Source organism: Coccinella septempunctata, chromosome 6, assembly GCF_907165205.1.
Source record: "Coccinella septempunctata chromosome 6, icCocSept1.1, whole genome shotgun sequence".
In the NCBI taxonomy this organism is placed as follows: Eukaryota; Metazoa; Arthropoda; class Insecta; order Coleoptera; family Coccinellidae; genus Coccinella; species Coccinella septempunctata.
Window position 1 is genome coordinate 33,100,854 of NC_058194.1, and position 13,188 is coordinate 33,114,041.

Sequence of the window (13,188 nt, forward strand, 5' to 3'; positions counted from 1 at the left end):
TCCCTTCATTGAAGGGATAAAGCTGGAATTTTTTCATAAGCTCCATGAAATGAGACATACCCAAGAAAAATTCCTAATTTTATCAATAATGTGCTTTATTTCCGGTTACAGTTTCAACATTCTAATACAAAATTAAATTTACCTCGACACATTCAACAAGTGAGTATAAATTACACGTGTATATGGTATAAAAATCCTTCTTCATTACCTACTGCTATTTATGTAGATCGCTAAGTTTATTAGGTCGTTCCCCAAGAAAAAATCCGAGGTGACTATGTTGACCCTGTGGTTCCAATCCTTCACCCATCTGGTCAAATTGGGATTGACGTCGTTGGCCAACTTCCTCAACTTGTTCCTCCTCAACAGCACGTCTTTGAAGGTGGGAGTCAGCTCTGCCATGATGGCGTGGAACATGGCCTGCCTCGTCGAGTCTCTGTTCAGGAAATTCTCCAGGAATTGCTTGAGGGAGAGTACGCAGGTCGTGTCTGCCCAGGCGTGTGGTATGGAAGGCCACAACCACAAATATTCTGAAAAACGCAGCCTGTAAGAAGAGTCACACTTTTAAAATCATGCTTACTTTCGGTGTAACACCACTCAGCGTGTGTAAAAATTATGTTTTTCCTAGCAGCCCATATCTCATTCAACGTGGGACCTTTAGGATGGACGGATGCATTTCTCACGTAGGCATATGGACCCAACTCGTTAAAAGTGTAATGTATGAACATATCATGCAGATGGTCAAGCCATTTCTTCGGCCTTGGAAAACGGTGGAAATCGACTATAAGCACTTCTTTCGGCGACCTCTCCAGGAATTTCTTTATCTCTTCGAATACCCTCTCAACCCTCTGTACCCTGATGAAGTCGTGGTTTATGTGAAACCTGCAAATGAGGCCAAACAGGACTACTTTTATAACAGAGGCACTACAACAGATCATGCGGGTTTTTAGCTTGTTTTCCAGAACCTATAAGCGACCAAGAGGTTTAGGAAGAGAACAACACAAAAAGCCTCGAATTGAAGACTGTCGGAATTGGCAACTCAAATGCTTGATAGACTAGATCTACAGCCAAATGATGAGATGCTCAACCAAATTGGATACCTTCTCTCTCTAGAGATCTAGCTAGGTTGATGATTAGATGCATGATGATGGAGCACATGATGATCTGAACCAATCTAAAAATACTCACGCAGGCCTATCATCAACTTCAAAATAACAGGCTATTCGCAGATCCAGATACCTTATGCCGAATACCAACTGTTCCCAAATGGTCCTATCTTGATTTATCACGTAGTCTTTGGTGAAGAATGGAGCTCCCACACAACAGGCTGAGTTGTGAGTGCCTGGTATTATGAGATTTCCTATGTGCTGGTGTCCAAGAGTGTCACTGAAATGTCACTATTGGCAGTGCTTGCTTCAAAAGTTTGTTTAATCTTATCACCTGTGATCTCCCATCCATGTCGGTTGTATCTTCATGGACTGGATATCGATAATCTGCAGGTCTTCTGTGAAAGACACGATCCAATACGGTAGATCTTGTGGACCAGCATGGCCTGGACTGGTTGAATTGTAGCACCAGTTGCCGGGAAGTTTGCTCAGGTTGAATTTGATTTGGGTCTTGTAATAACCTTTCGGGTGCTCTCTAGCTCTAATCTTGACGTATAAATGGGTTTCACACTGAAATCATAGATAGAAGTTTGAAAATTATCGATTAATTTCAATCAAATTATCGAGGTTGGCATAAACTAGGTGACATTGGATTAAGGAATAACTGAAAGCTGAAATTTTGTTGCCAAGTCATAATAACTCACTTAAACATGATTGCTTTTGTGTATTTCCAAAGGTAACTACGAAGGTTGTGGTATAACGAGGAGAATTTATGACTCTCAATTCAATTTTTTCGAAAATTGGGTAAATCCCATTTCCATCGTTTATCTAAAGCTGCAACCAGGTGAATACCCAGGTGTATTGTATGTAGCCACTTCACCTGACTCATAATCCTTGAGAAATTGTTGCTTATACTTACGACGGACGTTTTCCTAATATCACAATTATATAATGCTATGTGTTCTGGACCCCTTCCATCCTCTGAAGTTGTGGGATCCCAATTGAGCTCAATGAAAGCATCTTTCAACGAATTGACAGTTATGAATACACTTCCACTCCGATACATATCACTTAGTGCAAAAATGAACTATTTAAAATAATAATTTTATGACAAACGAAAACATGACTCGCAGTGGTGTTATGCACGTGCTATAATCTTTGCGTGCGAATTTTAAATCAATATAAGATTCGCTGAGCCACCCAGAGATGACTCTGTTAAAGAGCCAATTGACACCATTTCCATATCTAGATATTCTCACGACTGGAACCGTGTTTTGCTCCAATTAGTTGATAACTGAATGCCTTGAAAAGGTAGAACTCCTAATGCAAATTTGGATATGGGGTATTTAATGAAAGACTCAATAATTTTACTTCGTTTTAATCAGAATTTTTAATCATATGAGGATGTCATCTTCATTTGATATAACCTTTATTTCTGTTGGGTGAACTTCAGCAGATATTCCACCATTCAGTTAGTGACTAATACCATTTAAGCTTCTCACAAACGATTAACAAAAAGAAAGACAATCCAAGTCAGCAGAGATCGCTATAAAACACTATGATTACCAATAATTCGGCTAAGAAATTACTCAAGAATCTCTATTTCACTCATCTCCCCTCATCATCACTAACATCCGGCTATCTGTTCCTGTTCACATTGATAGCTACGTCAATGAGGTTATTGCCAAGGAAGAAATCAGAAGTGATTATGTTAACTTCTTTGCTCCACTCATCCCTAACCCATTTGGTCACGTTCGAATTGACGTTATTGGCTAGTTCTCTCAAGGTGTTCTTGCCGGTGATCACATCCAAGGTCCTTGGTGTCAGCTCTGCCATAAGAGCATTGAAAATGGTGTTGTTGGATCTCCTCTTCAGTGAGTCCTCCAGGTAGTTCTTCAGGTGGTGAACGCTCACAGTATTGGCCCATACTTGAGGTATTGGGTCCCAAAGTTGCGGGTATACTGAAAAAAAGATAGAGAGAGCGATTTCTTGTTGTCTGAAGGTTATGGGCCCAGGATTTTTTTTTAAGACTTACCTTTTGTGAATCTTTTCTCAGCATACGTGAAAAGGATATTCTTCCCAGCTTTCCAAATATCTCCCATAGTCGGGCCTCTGGAAACATGACCTTGGAGGCCATTCTTGGAGTATGCATAGTCTCCCAGCTGGTCCAAGGTGTAATTTATGAACTTGTGGTGTAGCTCCACATCCCAAACCGATGGAAACGGAAAACGATGAAAATCGATGATCAGGACTTCTCCTGGAGATTTTTCAACGAACTCCTTGATTTGGCTGTATATGATGTCCAGTTTTTTCACTTTTACAAACTCGTGATTGATGTAGAACCTAGGAAACAGAATCGGAGAGTCAGGATTTGGGAAATCCCTGTCATTTTAGGAGAAAAGCACCTTTGATCCTGATGGTATGCTATCCTCAGATCTAGATATCTGATGCCGAATATCAGTTGGTACCAAATTGGCAAATCCTGGGTTAAAATATAATCTTCGAATATTCTTATACCTCCATAACAACCTGAATCATGCGTTCCTGGTATCAGCAGATCTCCTATGTGCTGATTCTTCAGTTTTTCCCTGAAATATCTAGGGTAAAGTAAGTTATATCACGCATTTATCCAAATAGAAAGCTCTGAGAATCTAAAAGGTTTCTTAATACCCATCTAGTGCCTTTTGTAACATCACTATAAATACCTTTGGAATCTACCTATTGTCAAACATCCAAGAAGGCTGTAATTTCATGGGTTGTATATCGATGATCTCATTCGTATTCGAATAAGAAACAATCCAGTAAGGCAAAGCATGCACGCCAAGTCTGCTCAGTGTTGAAGCATTGTACTTCCAATCTTCCGGTATTTCACTGATGTTGAACGGGGTTTCAGTCTTGTAAAAACCATCTGGATGGTTCTTCGCTATGATTTCATCGTAGAGAACGACCTCCTGACGTCAAAATAAACAATTTGGTAGAGCTTCTTCGAATCTTAACAAGAACTCACCTCAGTTCTATTCCTGATGTCTGTATTGTAGAGGGCTATGGTTCTTGGATGTACGTCATCAGTACCACAGGATGTTTGCCAGTTGAGCTCAATGTATGAACCCTTTAAGGAGCTCACGGTTATGAAAACACTGCCACATTTGGTGGATTTTATGGTTTCTGAAACTGTTTTTGGGCGAATTGAAGAAGAGTGATTGTAAGATTTCGATTTTTTGAGGCTCTAATAGCTCATATACCTCATATACTGTATGTAATTAGTTTTGAAGATCACAAAGAGATCGTATAAATGTGATTACTGATTTCCTTACACGGCTACATTTTTTTCGAAAAGTTCCTATATACATATTTTCAAAAATGAAGAATTTGGGATCAGAAACCTAAAACTTTTGATAGCCTTAATTATTTATCAATACATCAACAATTGGATAGCATTCAATCACTAAAAATATGGGTCAGTAATGAACTACATACCGACATGATTCAAAAACAAACTGTATCCCAAATAGAACAGGTATCTCCGAGACCAAAACCAAAGATTCCATCTCATTTTATCCTATTTCACTCCACAACAAAAACGAATCACTTAACTGGACCCTTCTTCGAAAGTTCTACCTTGATTCAGTGGCAATCACATAGCAATAAATAGCAGAGATTGGTCCTGATTAAGAGACCAAAAACATCACGATATAATATATTCTAATTGAAACGGAAGTTGGCAGTGGCGTGGGTTCTGTAAGGATGAGCGGTCGTTGTTCTCCAGAAATCCCTTGCATATTACAAAAATTGAGTCAGTTGCATTCTGTTGTCTTTTCACAACAAGAATTCCACATTAATTGCTTAACGAGCGCTGACAATCATGCAATTTAAGTTTCTAACTTTGTGGAGTTTGGTCAGATGAAACTGGATCATCATTGGACTTTCATACTTCAAATGTATATAGTTTTTGGTGAATTTTCCCCTATTCAGATGTTTCAATTGCTTCATTTCTTATTAAGATGATTATCAAAACAAGTTCTGTTAATTTTCTACGCATCTGATTGTAGTCCATCGAAAATATTTTGAAACTCAGTTATCTGAAGAATTTTATCCACTCCAAGCTCTCTTAATATCAACATTATCGTAATTTACGTAATTCACTTATATTGCAATACTAGAATTTTTATGGAAATTATTAATAGATATAAATTTGAAGTGGAAAAACCTTGGGAAGGAAGTGCCTTTTATTTCCTTTAGTTGGTGCTCGTAATGTAAACTGTTTATTTTTTATTGTATCCACCACTGAGTCTTGTCGAATATTATCTTTTTTTTTTGGTTTACTTTAATCAGTAATTTGTTTTTATTTTGTTCCGTGATCAAATCACTTCAGTATTCAACAGTTTGTTTTATTTCTTCATATAAGTTACACTTAATATAAAATATTTTTGTTTTTCTTCAACCTGTACCAATTTTCTTCAGGATAACCTGAACAGCTTTCTGTCGTTAGTCTCCACAGCAAGATTCACCATGTCGTTACCCAAAAAGAAATCAGTGGCGACTATATTGATGTTGTCCGATCTGTTCTGATGCCTTAGCCAAAAACCCAACATCGAATTCACGTCATCTGCCAATTTCCTAAGGCTTCCTGTTGGATGGAAGAGCACGTAAGTCTTTGTGGGCGTTAGTTCAGCCATAAGGACGCTCATAGGGTTGCCATATTGCTTTCTGCTGGTTTTTTCGTGGGTGTATTTTTGGAGTTTATCAGTTGTTATGACATTTGGCCAATCTCTGCTCACCTCGTACCATAGCCACTGGTTGTCTGAAACAGTTCAAGAAAGGATTTTGTGACATATGTACTTCTTCTTCTTGCCAACTTCAATGGGTGGAAAATCTGGAGATATAGGTGGCTACGATTTTATAAACTCACCATTGACGATTCCCCTATTGTTATAGCTAATAATAACTCTCCCACCACTGTTCCAAACTTCGTCCAGGGTTGGCCCTTCGTCGTAGTATAGTTCGTGCCTGGGATAGATGAACCTCCCCAGTTTCCTCTTCACCACGTTCAGCACGAGCTTGTGGTTTTCCAGGGTGAAATTCAGGGGGCTATCGAACGAATGAAAATCCAAGATTACGATCTCCTTAGGGGATTTCCTCAGGAAATTAGCCACGTGATCCAGTTCGTCCTCGAAGGGCGTACATCTGGCGACGCTGTGCGTCAGGTAGACGTCGCTGCAAGAATGGAAAATATGGGGTTTTCAATTCGGTGGCCACCCGGTATAACTCACTTGTTGTCGAAGATTCCAACTCTGACGTCGAAGTATCTGATGCCGAAGACGAGCTGTTGCCACCAGTTTCTATCCTGGCAAAGGATGTAGTTCTTTATCAGGAACGGTTGCCCTCTCCAACTTCCTGAGTTGTGGGTACCAGGAATCATCATGGACCCCAGTCGAAGTTTGCCATATCTGGAATGAAAGAAGCTTTCCTAACAAGGCGCTTGATTTCGATAAGCGTGCTACTTTGGCAGCTGTTACATTGAGGAAATTCTAAAAATGGAAAAGTGTTTCATTCATAGATATAAATGAAACATAGAATCTATTGTAAGATTTTCAATCGCCATGATTAAATGCAGTAATCATAGATTTTTCCAGGAAAATGTTTCTATATTGTCCTTCGAATTTGTAATGTTGAAATTAAGTTGTTACCTATGTGTTAATTGTCGTTTGTGGCTAGATTAACATCACGTTTGAAACGATTATGTCCATCCCGTGTAATGCTTCGCTAAATTACAACAATTCTCGATGAAATCGCACTGAAACTTGAATAAATTGTGATTTAACAATTGTCAGGAAATTCCTCGTTCAGTTCAGGGTGACTCATAGTATTCCAAGAGATAAGCACAGTGAATATGATTCTCCCTCTTATAAAAACCCATGTTTGGACCTTAAAAATTCCCAACTACCTCTGATCCCTAAGATCTAAAATTGAAATTTGGATATGGCTCAAGCCATATCATAAATTCTCTACAAACATAATATTTCTTAGAGTCTATCGAAGGATTAGAAATCGTGAAGTACCTCGACATCCATGTGGGTTGAATTTCCAAACATTTTCTGTCCACCAAGCTTCCTTCTCTCAAACTTTCAACCACCAGAGGTAGACAATGTGCGTCCAGCTCTGGACCATTATCTAGGTCGTTCCAGTTGCCAGGAAAATCTGGCACATCGGGAAAAACGTATTTTGTTTTGTAAGTACCTTGTCGCTTCTTCCTTACATCTACCGAGTCATGGATTTGCTGCAAATTATTCGCCAAATATCAAGAATTTAGAAAATCATGCAAATGGAAGTAACTTCTAGGTTCAGCAGTATGTACAAAGCTTCTCATATCATAGAAAGTTTTCAGAGGTAGGTATTCTAATCTCAAAGAAATATTCATCTCAAATCTACCTGCAGAACTGGCTCAATTTTTGCTCTGATTTTGAATTTGCTCACCTCGTATGATCTGGAGTCAGTCAGAAGAAGTAGAAGAGTATCTGGTGGATTTTCACAGGTAAACTGCCAATTAAGTACAACATATGACTTAGGATTAGCTGAAACTGTTATATATAAGGGGCCACAGCTGTAGCCTTTAGCTGGAAAAAAATTGGGACTAAATCATCAGCGAAGCTTTAACAGAAACTTCGAAATATACAACAAAAGGGGATTTTGAATGAAAGGGGATCCGAATACTGAAGAAAATAAATAATTATATGACGATAAAGCTTAGAAAGCGTCAAACAACTGTTGCGAGTAATATAGTAATGTTTTTTCTTCCAGGAAAATGCATTTTCTGAGATAAGTGTTGATTTTGAATAAGAAAAGATTCAATTGTTGATTATCAGGTATTCGAAAGATAAGAAATATTGATTTTAAAACTAAAATTAAGGGACAAATGAAGGGAAAAACCATAAAATCGACAAAAATTCAGCTCACCATTTCCAATGGCCTGAGCGACAGCCAGCACAAACGCCAAAATTATCCAGAGGAAGAAACTCATCGTAACAAGACTAAATTGCTTGCCCTTGGCCATAATAGAAATTATTCTGTATTACCTTTGTTTATCTTCAGCTCTCAACATTAAAATTCTCACTTCGAAATGCGCTTCTTCAACATGGGCACGTTTATCGAATAATGGAACTCCATATTTTTCCGTAAACATTTCGGGTAGTTTAAATACCTCCAGAAATCTCAGGTATTCCAGTACTTTTATCGTCAAAGTAACAAATTTTGCAATTATTCAGGTGAGAATATTCACAATGCGAATTATGCGTGCCTGTGCATTTTTAATGGTTGTCTTTGGAGTGCGCTTAGAGATGGTGTTACAGTGAGTGTGAAAAACGAACAACACGGTGTGGTGGTGAAGGTTCCCCACCATTTTGTGCAGAGTTTATTCATCTGAGATTTTGGCTATCTGTATCTATCGTTGTATTGTACATTGTACGTTACCTACAATGTTATCCGGTTGCTATTTTTCTCCACTTCCGCTGAAATTCCCGATAGGTTTTCGTGAATGGTCAGTGAGTTACCTCAGAATCGTATAGTTTCTCATTGACTGTCATTCACTACATTATCATTATCATGAATGGCGAAAAGAAAGCAAGGTACTACAGTACGATTTACCTCGTTTATCCACAGTTGCTAACCTTTTATTAGGATACTCATATCTCAGACAGAGTTGCCTAGATGCTTACCATCGTTTCGATGTTATTTGATCCTGTCAGAGCAACATTACACCCACAATCACCTTCCTGACTATATTGAATGCTGACAAGTTCTATAGAGTATCGAAAACACCTAGAGCCATCTAGCGACCAACAAGCCGAGATTGAATATGAATATCCTGCCTACCCAGCCCAGAGCAATGATGGTAGCGTTCATATTAGAATGTAAGGAAAGGATTAAAACTACTATGAAATTTTCACAGTTTAATTCTAGGAATTGTGTGAACACAACTCGTCTTTTTACAATGGTACTGAAAAACGCTGCTTTTTCATTTCATTAACCTTCATATAGCTCCATTTTCTTCATGTAGGTACATTTTCATGTTATTAACACCTATAGCGAATTCTACCATACGATTTCCCATGAAAAAATCGCTGGCTATAAGATTGATCATCGGCCACAGCTTATAATCCCTGAGCCATAGCGTGAGATTTCTGTTGACCTCATCTGCCAAGAGTCCAAGACCCTGTTTTGGATTGTTGAGGATGTAGGGTAAGCTTGGTGTCATTTCTGCCATTAGGACCTTCATTGGGTTACCTGCATGGTTGGATCTTGCCACAGATATCATGTAGTCCCTCAGTTCGGAGAGGACAATTTTGTTTCCCCAGTCTCTGTGTATGGCAGGCCAGAGAAAATCAACCTCCGGAGAAATAACTATACATCGGACTTACTCTCCACCCATTCTGGATCACGATAAGCCACGATAACCGATCTTTTGTAAGACCACAACGTCTTCAATTCAGGGCCGTACCGGTGGTTTTCCAGGGCGGACTTTGGGAGAACGTATTTTCCCAATTTCTGTTTTATCAAGTCTATTATCTGAAAATGCTCCTCTTTCTGGAACTTGGCTGGTATGTTGAATTGGTGTATATCCAAGATGATTATCTCCAACGGTGATTTTCTAACGAATCTAGCTATGTTTTCCAGTTCTGCGTCTAAATGTGAGGTTTGTATTATGTTGTGAGTTATCCGGTACCTGGAAATAGAAACATTCTACCTACAACTGAAATATTTTACGCGTTCAACCGAAGAGAATGTACTTGAATAAACGGATAGCCCTAGAATAGGCCCTTGAGGAACTCCACTAGTGATCAATGAAGTGTTACATTGAAAAGATAGGTTTTTTAGCCAGTATATATACGTACTCTCTATCAGACGTAATGCCAACTCTGATATCGAAATATCTCTGTCCGAAAACAAGTTGTTCGTAAAGGTTCCTGTCTTGATTTAGGACGTATCTGTTCATCATGAGGGTTGGAACTCCAGTCCAGGCCCCAGCGTTGTGCGTTCCTGGAATCATCATTTCTCCTATCCGCAATTCACCATAGCTGAAAAATCATGAAGATATCGCCATTTCTTTCAGTTATTGATCTATCCGAATGGCCATCGATGGTAGTCCCCGAATTCTAGATACCTATATACATACATACTTCTTCATCCAAGAGGGATATATACGAAGACATCTCCTATCTACAACCCTTTTATTTTTGGAGCTTTCTATCACGTAAGGAAGACAACTCGTAGCTTGGTAGCTTTGCGCTGAATCGTTCATGTTCCAACCATTTGGAAAATTCAACATAGGCGTGGGAAATTTATGTTGGGTTTGATGGTAACTCCTAGTTTTTCCTCGTGTGGAAATTCGTTCTACGACGATCTGAAAGGAAGGCAGATTGAGCTGGAAAAGTTAGTGGAAGTGAAAACTAACAAAAAACGTAATATCGCTTTCAAATTACCCGCGCTGAAATATATAAACTTCGTCACGCATTTAAAGTACTCTCATTGGTTCACAGAAATCCCGCAGAAGTGCATAATCATAGAAGAAAATGTGCGTACCTCTTTTTTATTGTTCAACGTGTAAAATTTTATGGTATCTGGATGCTTCCACGGATCGCAAGACTTGAAATCCCAATTCAGGAGTATGAATTCATTGCTATCCACTGTTATGTACAAAGGTCCACACTTATAAACATGCTCTGGAAAGAATGGAATGAAACGAGAGTGAAATATTTGACAGTATCAGTTCTTTCGTCTGAATCTATATGGTAAGACATTTGATAAGCCAATTTTGCACTAAATGAATGGAAAATTGAGAATAATATTTACACATTTACCGTTTATACCCTTCGTTAAGTTTGATAACACCATAGTGGCGTATATTGAAAGTCCCGGATCAAACATTTTTTCTCTGAACGACCGCCTATTAGCCAAAAAAGCGTTTGATACAGGTAATTGAACGAAAAATCGATAAAATTCCCTATATCAGAGATATATTGCCCTATAAGAAGTCAGTGGAGCCTGACATATTCCTTTGTAACCCATCAATCTACGTGCTTCAAATCATTAGCTTTCGAACAAAATGTATCATAAAAAAACTCGTATTTCAATTAAAAAACTGTTAAATTTTCCAGACTCCCTCAGATTTTAATCAGCTATCCATAGCAATACATATCTTGAGTGTCTAAATTCCAACATTATCAGTTTCGGATATAGGATTTCAAGTTAAGTTTTCAACCTTCCACGATTTCAAAATCAAAACGTATTATGACACCTTGAACATTTCAGCCTGAATTGAGTATTTTTTGCTGTTTTGAAAGCTTTTTTACTGGAGATGAATGGTTAGATCTGAATTGAATTCAAACACAATTTGTAAGATGCCCAGCAAAAATGGAGCTTTCGTAAACCTCTTTCAAGATGGCGGTACCTCCAATTATACCGGAAATGGTCGCCATCTTTGTTGATTTTTATTATAGCATCCGCCATTTTTTATTTAATGGTAGTTTATTTCATTTGAAGTATTTAGTAAGTATAATTTGAATATAAATCAACCAACCCTTTTTATATTCATCTTGTTTACTGAGAAAATTGGTATTTACAAGAAAATTTCAAAAATTTTAATATCTGCACCTCGTTTTATTGCCGTTAATAAGCAATACCTCTTAATATCATAATTTTTCTTTGAATAATTTGAACAAATTACTACTATTATCAATCAACCTGAGGACCTGTTTTTATCAATTTCAAATATTTTGCTACAACCAAAGAAAACAAAAAAATATTGAGTCTCCAATTTAGATAGTCCATTTGGGCAGGTTCAAATGAAACTTCGACATTCTCACAAAGCTTTATTGATAATGCAAAATAAAACAGAATCTTTGAAACATAATAATCTACCTTTCCATATTCAACAAATCAGTAATATATAATGAAATGAAAATCACATCATTGGATAAAATAAATATATTGAAGTTTAACAATATAAAACAGTAAACATTTCAAAAGTTTTAAATTTGTCCGTTCGATACTGGAAGATTCTCATTGTTACCACTACCATTCGAGGCAGTTCTTCTCTTGTCTTCAAGAATTTGTACCAAATTTTTTATGAATGGATTCTCGAATTTTCCTTCGGTGGAAGTGAAATATTCTTGTAGTTTTCCAGGGGTTTTATCTCGTTCTTCATAAAAAGTAGCCGAATAAAGCATGTCGAACCTATCCAAATCCTTCACGAATTTAGCTTCAGGTGTTTCTTTGGCTTCATACTCTTTATAAAGTTTGTACATGTAGGGTCCAACCTTATCTCCGAGACAGGAAGTTATGCTCTTCATTGCTTCATCTTCCATCTTGTGTTTCGCATCTTCAGGTATATTATCTTTGGGGGTTATATCTCCGACTATACTTTCTGCTAGGTCATGGACCAGGGCTAACTGAAGACATTTCAACCTGTCCAAATTAGAATTGTCACCTAACAAGAAGGTCATCATTGCCATTCCGTACATATGTCCAGCAATTTGTTCATGGTTCTTCACGTTGTCTTGCTCCCAGCCTCTTCTGCTGCTGTGTTTCAAATTGTTCACCAAACTCATGAATTCTAGCACTTTTTCTGGTTGTAGGTCCTCCATTTCGGTCACAAATTATTAAATTTCAACGTCGAATAGAGAGTGTTACAGCTATGAGATTTGTGGAAACCCCGAATAATACTTGAATACTTTGATTGTTGAGATAGTAAAAATGACAGTATAAATCTTACTTTATAACGGGAATCATTTACTTTAACTGATACTTCTTGGATTATTCTTCTCTTTGTACTGATTGTTATTAGTTATGAAAGGCACAGGTGAGAAGGTTATGTTCAAACCACAGAGTACAACAAGCAAAGAGGAAAAAAGTCCAAAGAGGAATATGTCTTTGGTTCAAAGCACAGAACACTAACTAACTAAAAATTCGTACCAATTTTGATCAATCAACTACTATCAGAGATTATATTGTTAGGCATTTTTCTAAGAAATTCTCATATCAAAAATAACGCGATAAGTGGATAAGGTGATGATACAAGCTAAGCGCTATA

At 37.7% G+C, this 13,188-nt stretch overlaps 4 protein-coding genes across 5 annotated transcripts; all 4 read right to left on the minus strand.

Moving 5' to 3' along the window:
• Positions 1–77: 77 nt before the first annotated feature.
• LOC123315590 (PI-PLC X domain-containing protein 1-like) lies at positions 78–2,350 on the minus strand. Of its 2 annotated transcripts, none has more exons than XM_044901346.1 (5): positions 2,023–2,350; positions 1,438–1,673; positions 1,186–1,383; positions 578–852; positions 78–527 (listed from the first exon to the last, which is right to left on the minus strand). In XM_044901346.1, exons 1-5 carry the CDS (start codon positions 2,167–2,169, stop codon positions 205–207), a joined length of 1,179 nt encoding a protein of 392 aa, XP_044757281.1. In that variant the 5' UTR covers positions 2,170–2,350; the 3' UTR covers positions 78–204. The 2 variants fall into 2 exon arrangements, with proteins under 2 accessions (XP_044757281.1, XP_044757280.1); XM_044901345.1 differs by having other exon boundaries at positions 578–879; positions 2,023–2,340.
• A 115-nt stretch (positions 2,351–2,465) lies between these two features.
• LOC123315589 (PI-PLC X domain-containing protein 2-like) lies at positions 2,466–4,911 on the minus strand. The gene is made up of 6 exons (XM_044901343.1): positions 4,581–4,911; positions 4,111–4,274; positions 3,822–4,054; positions 3,509–3,691; positions 3,139–3,446; positions 2,466–3,064 (listed from the first exon to the last, which is right to left on the minus strand). The coding sequence occupies exons 1-6, from the start codon at positions 4,654–4,656 to the stop codon at positions 2,742–2,744; spliced, it is 1,287 nt and encodes a 428-aa protein (XP_044757278.1). The 5' UTR covers positions 4,657–4,911; the 3' UTR covers positions 2,466–2,741.
• A 564-nt stretch (positions 4,912–5,475) lies between these two features.
• Positions 5,476–11,115, minus strand: LOC123316041. Its single transcript, XM_044901951.1, has 12 exons — positions 10,958–11,115; positions 10,680–10,819; positions 10,277–10,500; positions 9,992–10,174; positions 9,518–9,822; positions 9,196–9,383; positions 8,058–8,145; positions 7,578–7,717; positions 7,163–7,380; positions 6,374–6,550; positions 6,013–6,317; positions 5,476–5,904 (listed from the first exon to the last, which is right to left on the minus strand). Exons 1-12 carry the CDS (start codon positions 11,022–11,024, stop codon positions 5,561–5,563), a joined length of 2,379 nt encoding a protein of 792 aa, XP_044757886.1. The 5' UTR covers positions 11,025–11,115; the 3' UTR covers positions 5,476–5,560.
• An 840-nt stretch (positions 11,116–11,955) lies between these two features.
• LOC123314770 (5'-deoxynucleotidase HDDC2) lies at positions 11,956–13,055 on the minus strand. The gene has a single exon (XM_044900109.1). It carries the CDS (start codon positions 12,740–12,742, stop codon positions 12,128–12,130), a length of 615 nt encoding a protein of 204 aa, XP_044756044.1. The 5' UTR covers positions 12,743–13,055; the 3' UTR covers positions 11,956–12,127.
• Positions 13,056–13,188: the final 133 nt, after the last annotated feature.

Bases quoted from the DNA above. Each gene is read 5' to 3' on its own strand.
- LOC123315590 (XM_044901345.1), bottom strand. From the start codon at position 2,169: ATGTATCGGAGTGGAAGTGTATTCATAACTGTCAATTCGTTGAAAGAT. The intron at 880-1,185 runs GTGAGTATTTTT...CCTCATTTGCAG, and splicing joins GAAGTTGATGATAGGCCTGC to GTTTCACATAAACCACGACT. The intron at 528-577 runs GTAAGCATGATT...TGCGTTTTTCAG, and splicing joins TGAGTGGTGTTACACCGAAA to AATATTTGTGGTTGTGGCCT.
- LOC123315589 (XM_044901343.1), bottom strand. From the start codon at position 4,656: ATGAGATGGAATCTTTGGTTTTGGTCTCGGAGATACCTGTTCTATTTG. The intron at 4,275-4,580 runs GTATGTAGTTCA...GCCCAAAAACAG, and splicing joins TTTGTTTTTGAATCATGTCG to TTTCAGAAACCATAAAATCC. The intron at 3,065-3,138 runs GTAAGTCTTAAA...TCTTTTTTTCAG, and splicing joins TGAGAAAAGATTCACAAAAG to TATACCCGCAACTTTGGGAC.
- LOC123316041 (XM_044901951.1), bottom strand. From the start codon at position 11,024: ATGTTTGATCCGGGACTTTCAATATACGCCACTATGGTGTTATCAAAC. The intron at 10,501-10,679 runs GTACGCACATTT...CCTTCCTTTCAG, and splicing joins CGTTGAACAATAAAAAAGAG to ATCGTCGTAGAACGAATTTC. The intron at 9,823-9,991 runs GTACGTATATAT...TTCTATTTCCAG, and splicing joins GGCATTACGTCTGATAGAGA to GTACCGGATAACTCACAACA.
- LOC123314770 (XM_044900109.1), bottom strand. From the start codon at position 12,742: ATGGAGGACCTACAACCAGAAAAAGTGCTAGAATTCATGAGTTTGGTG.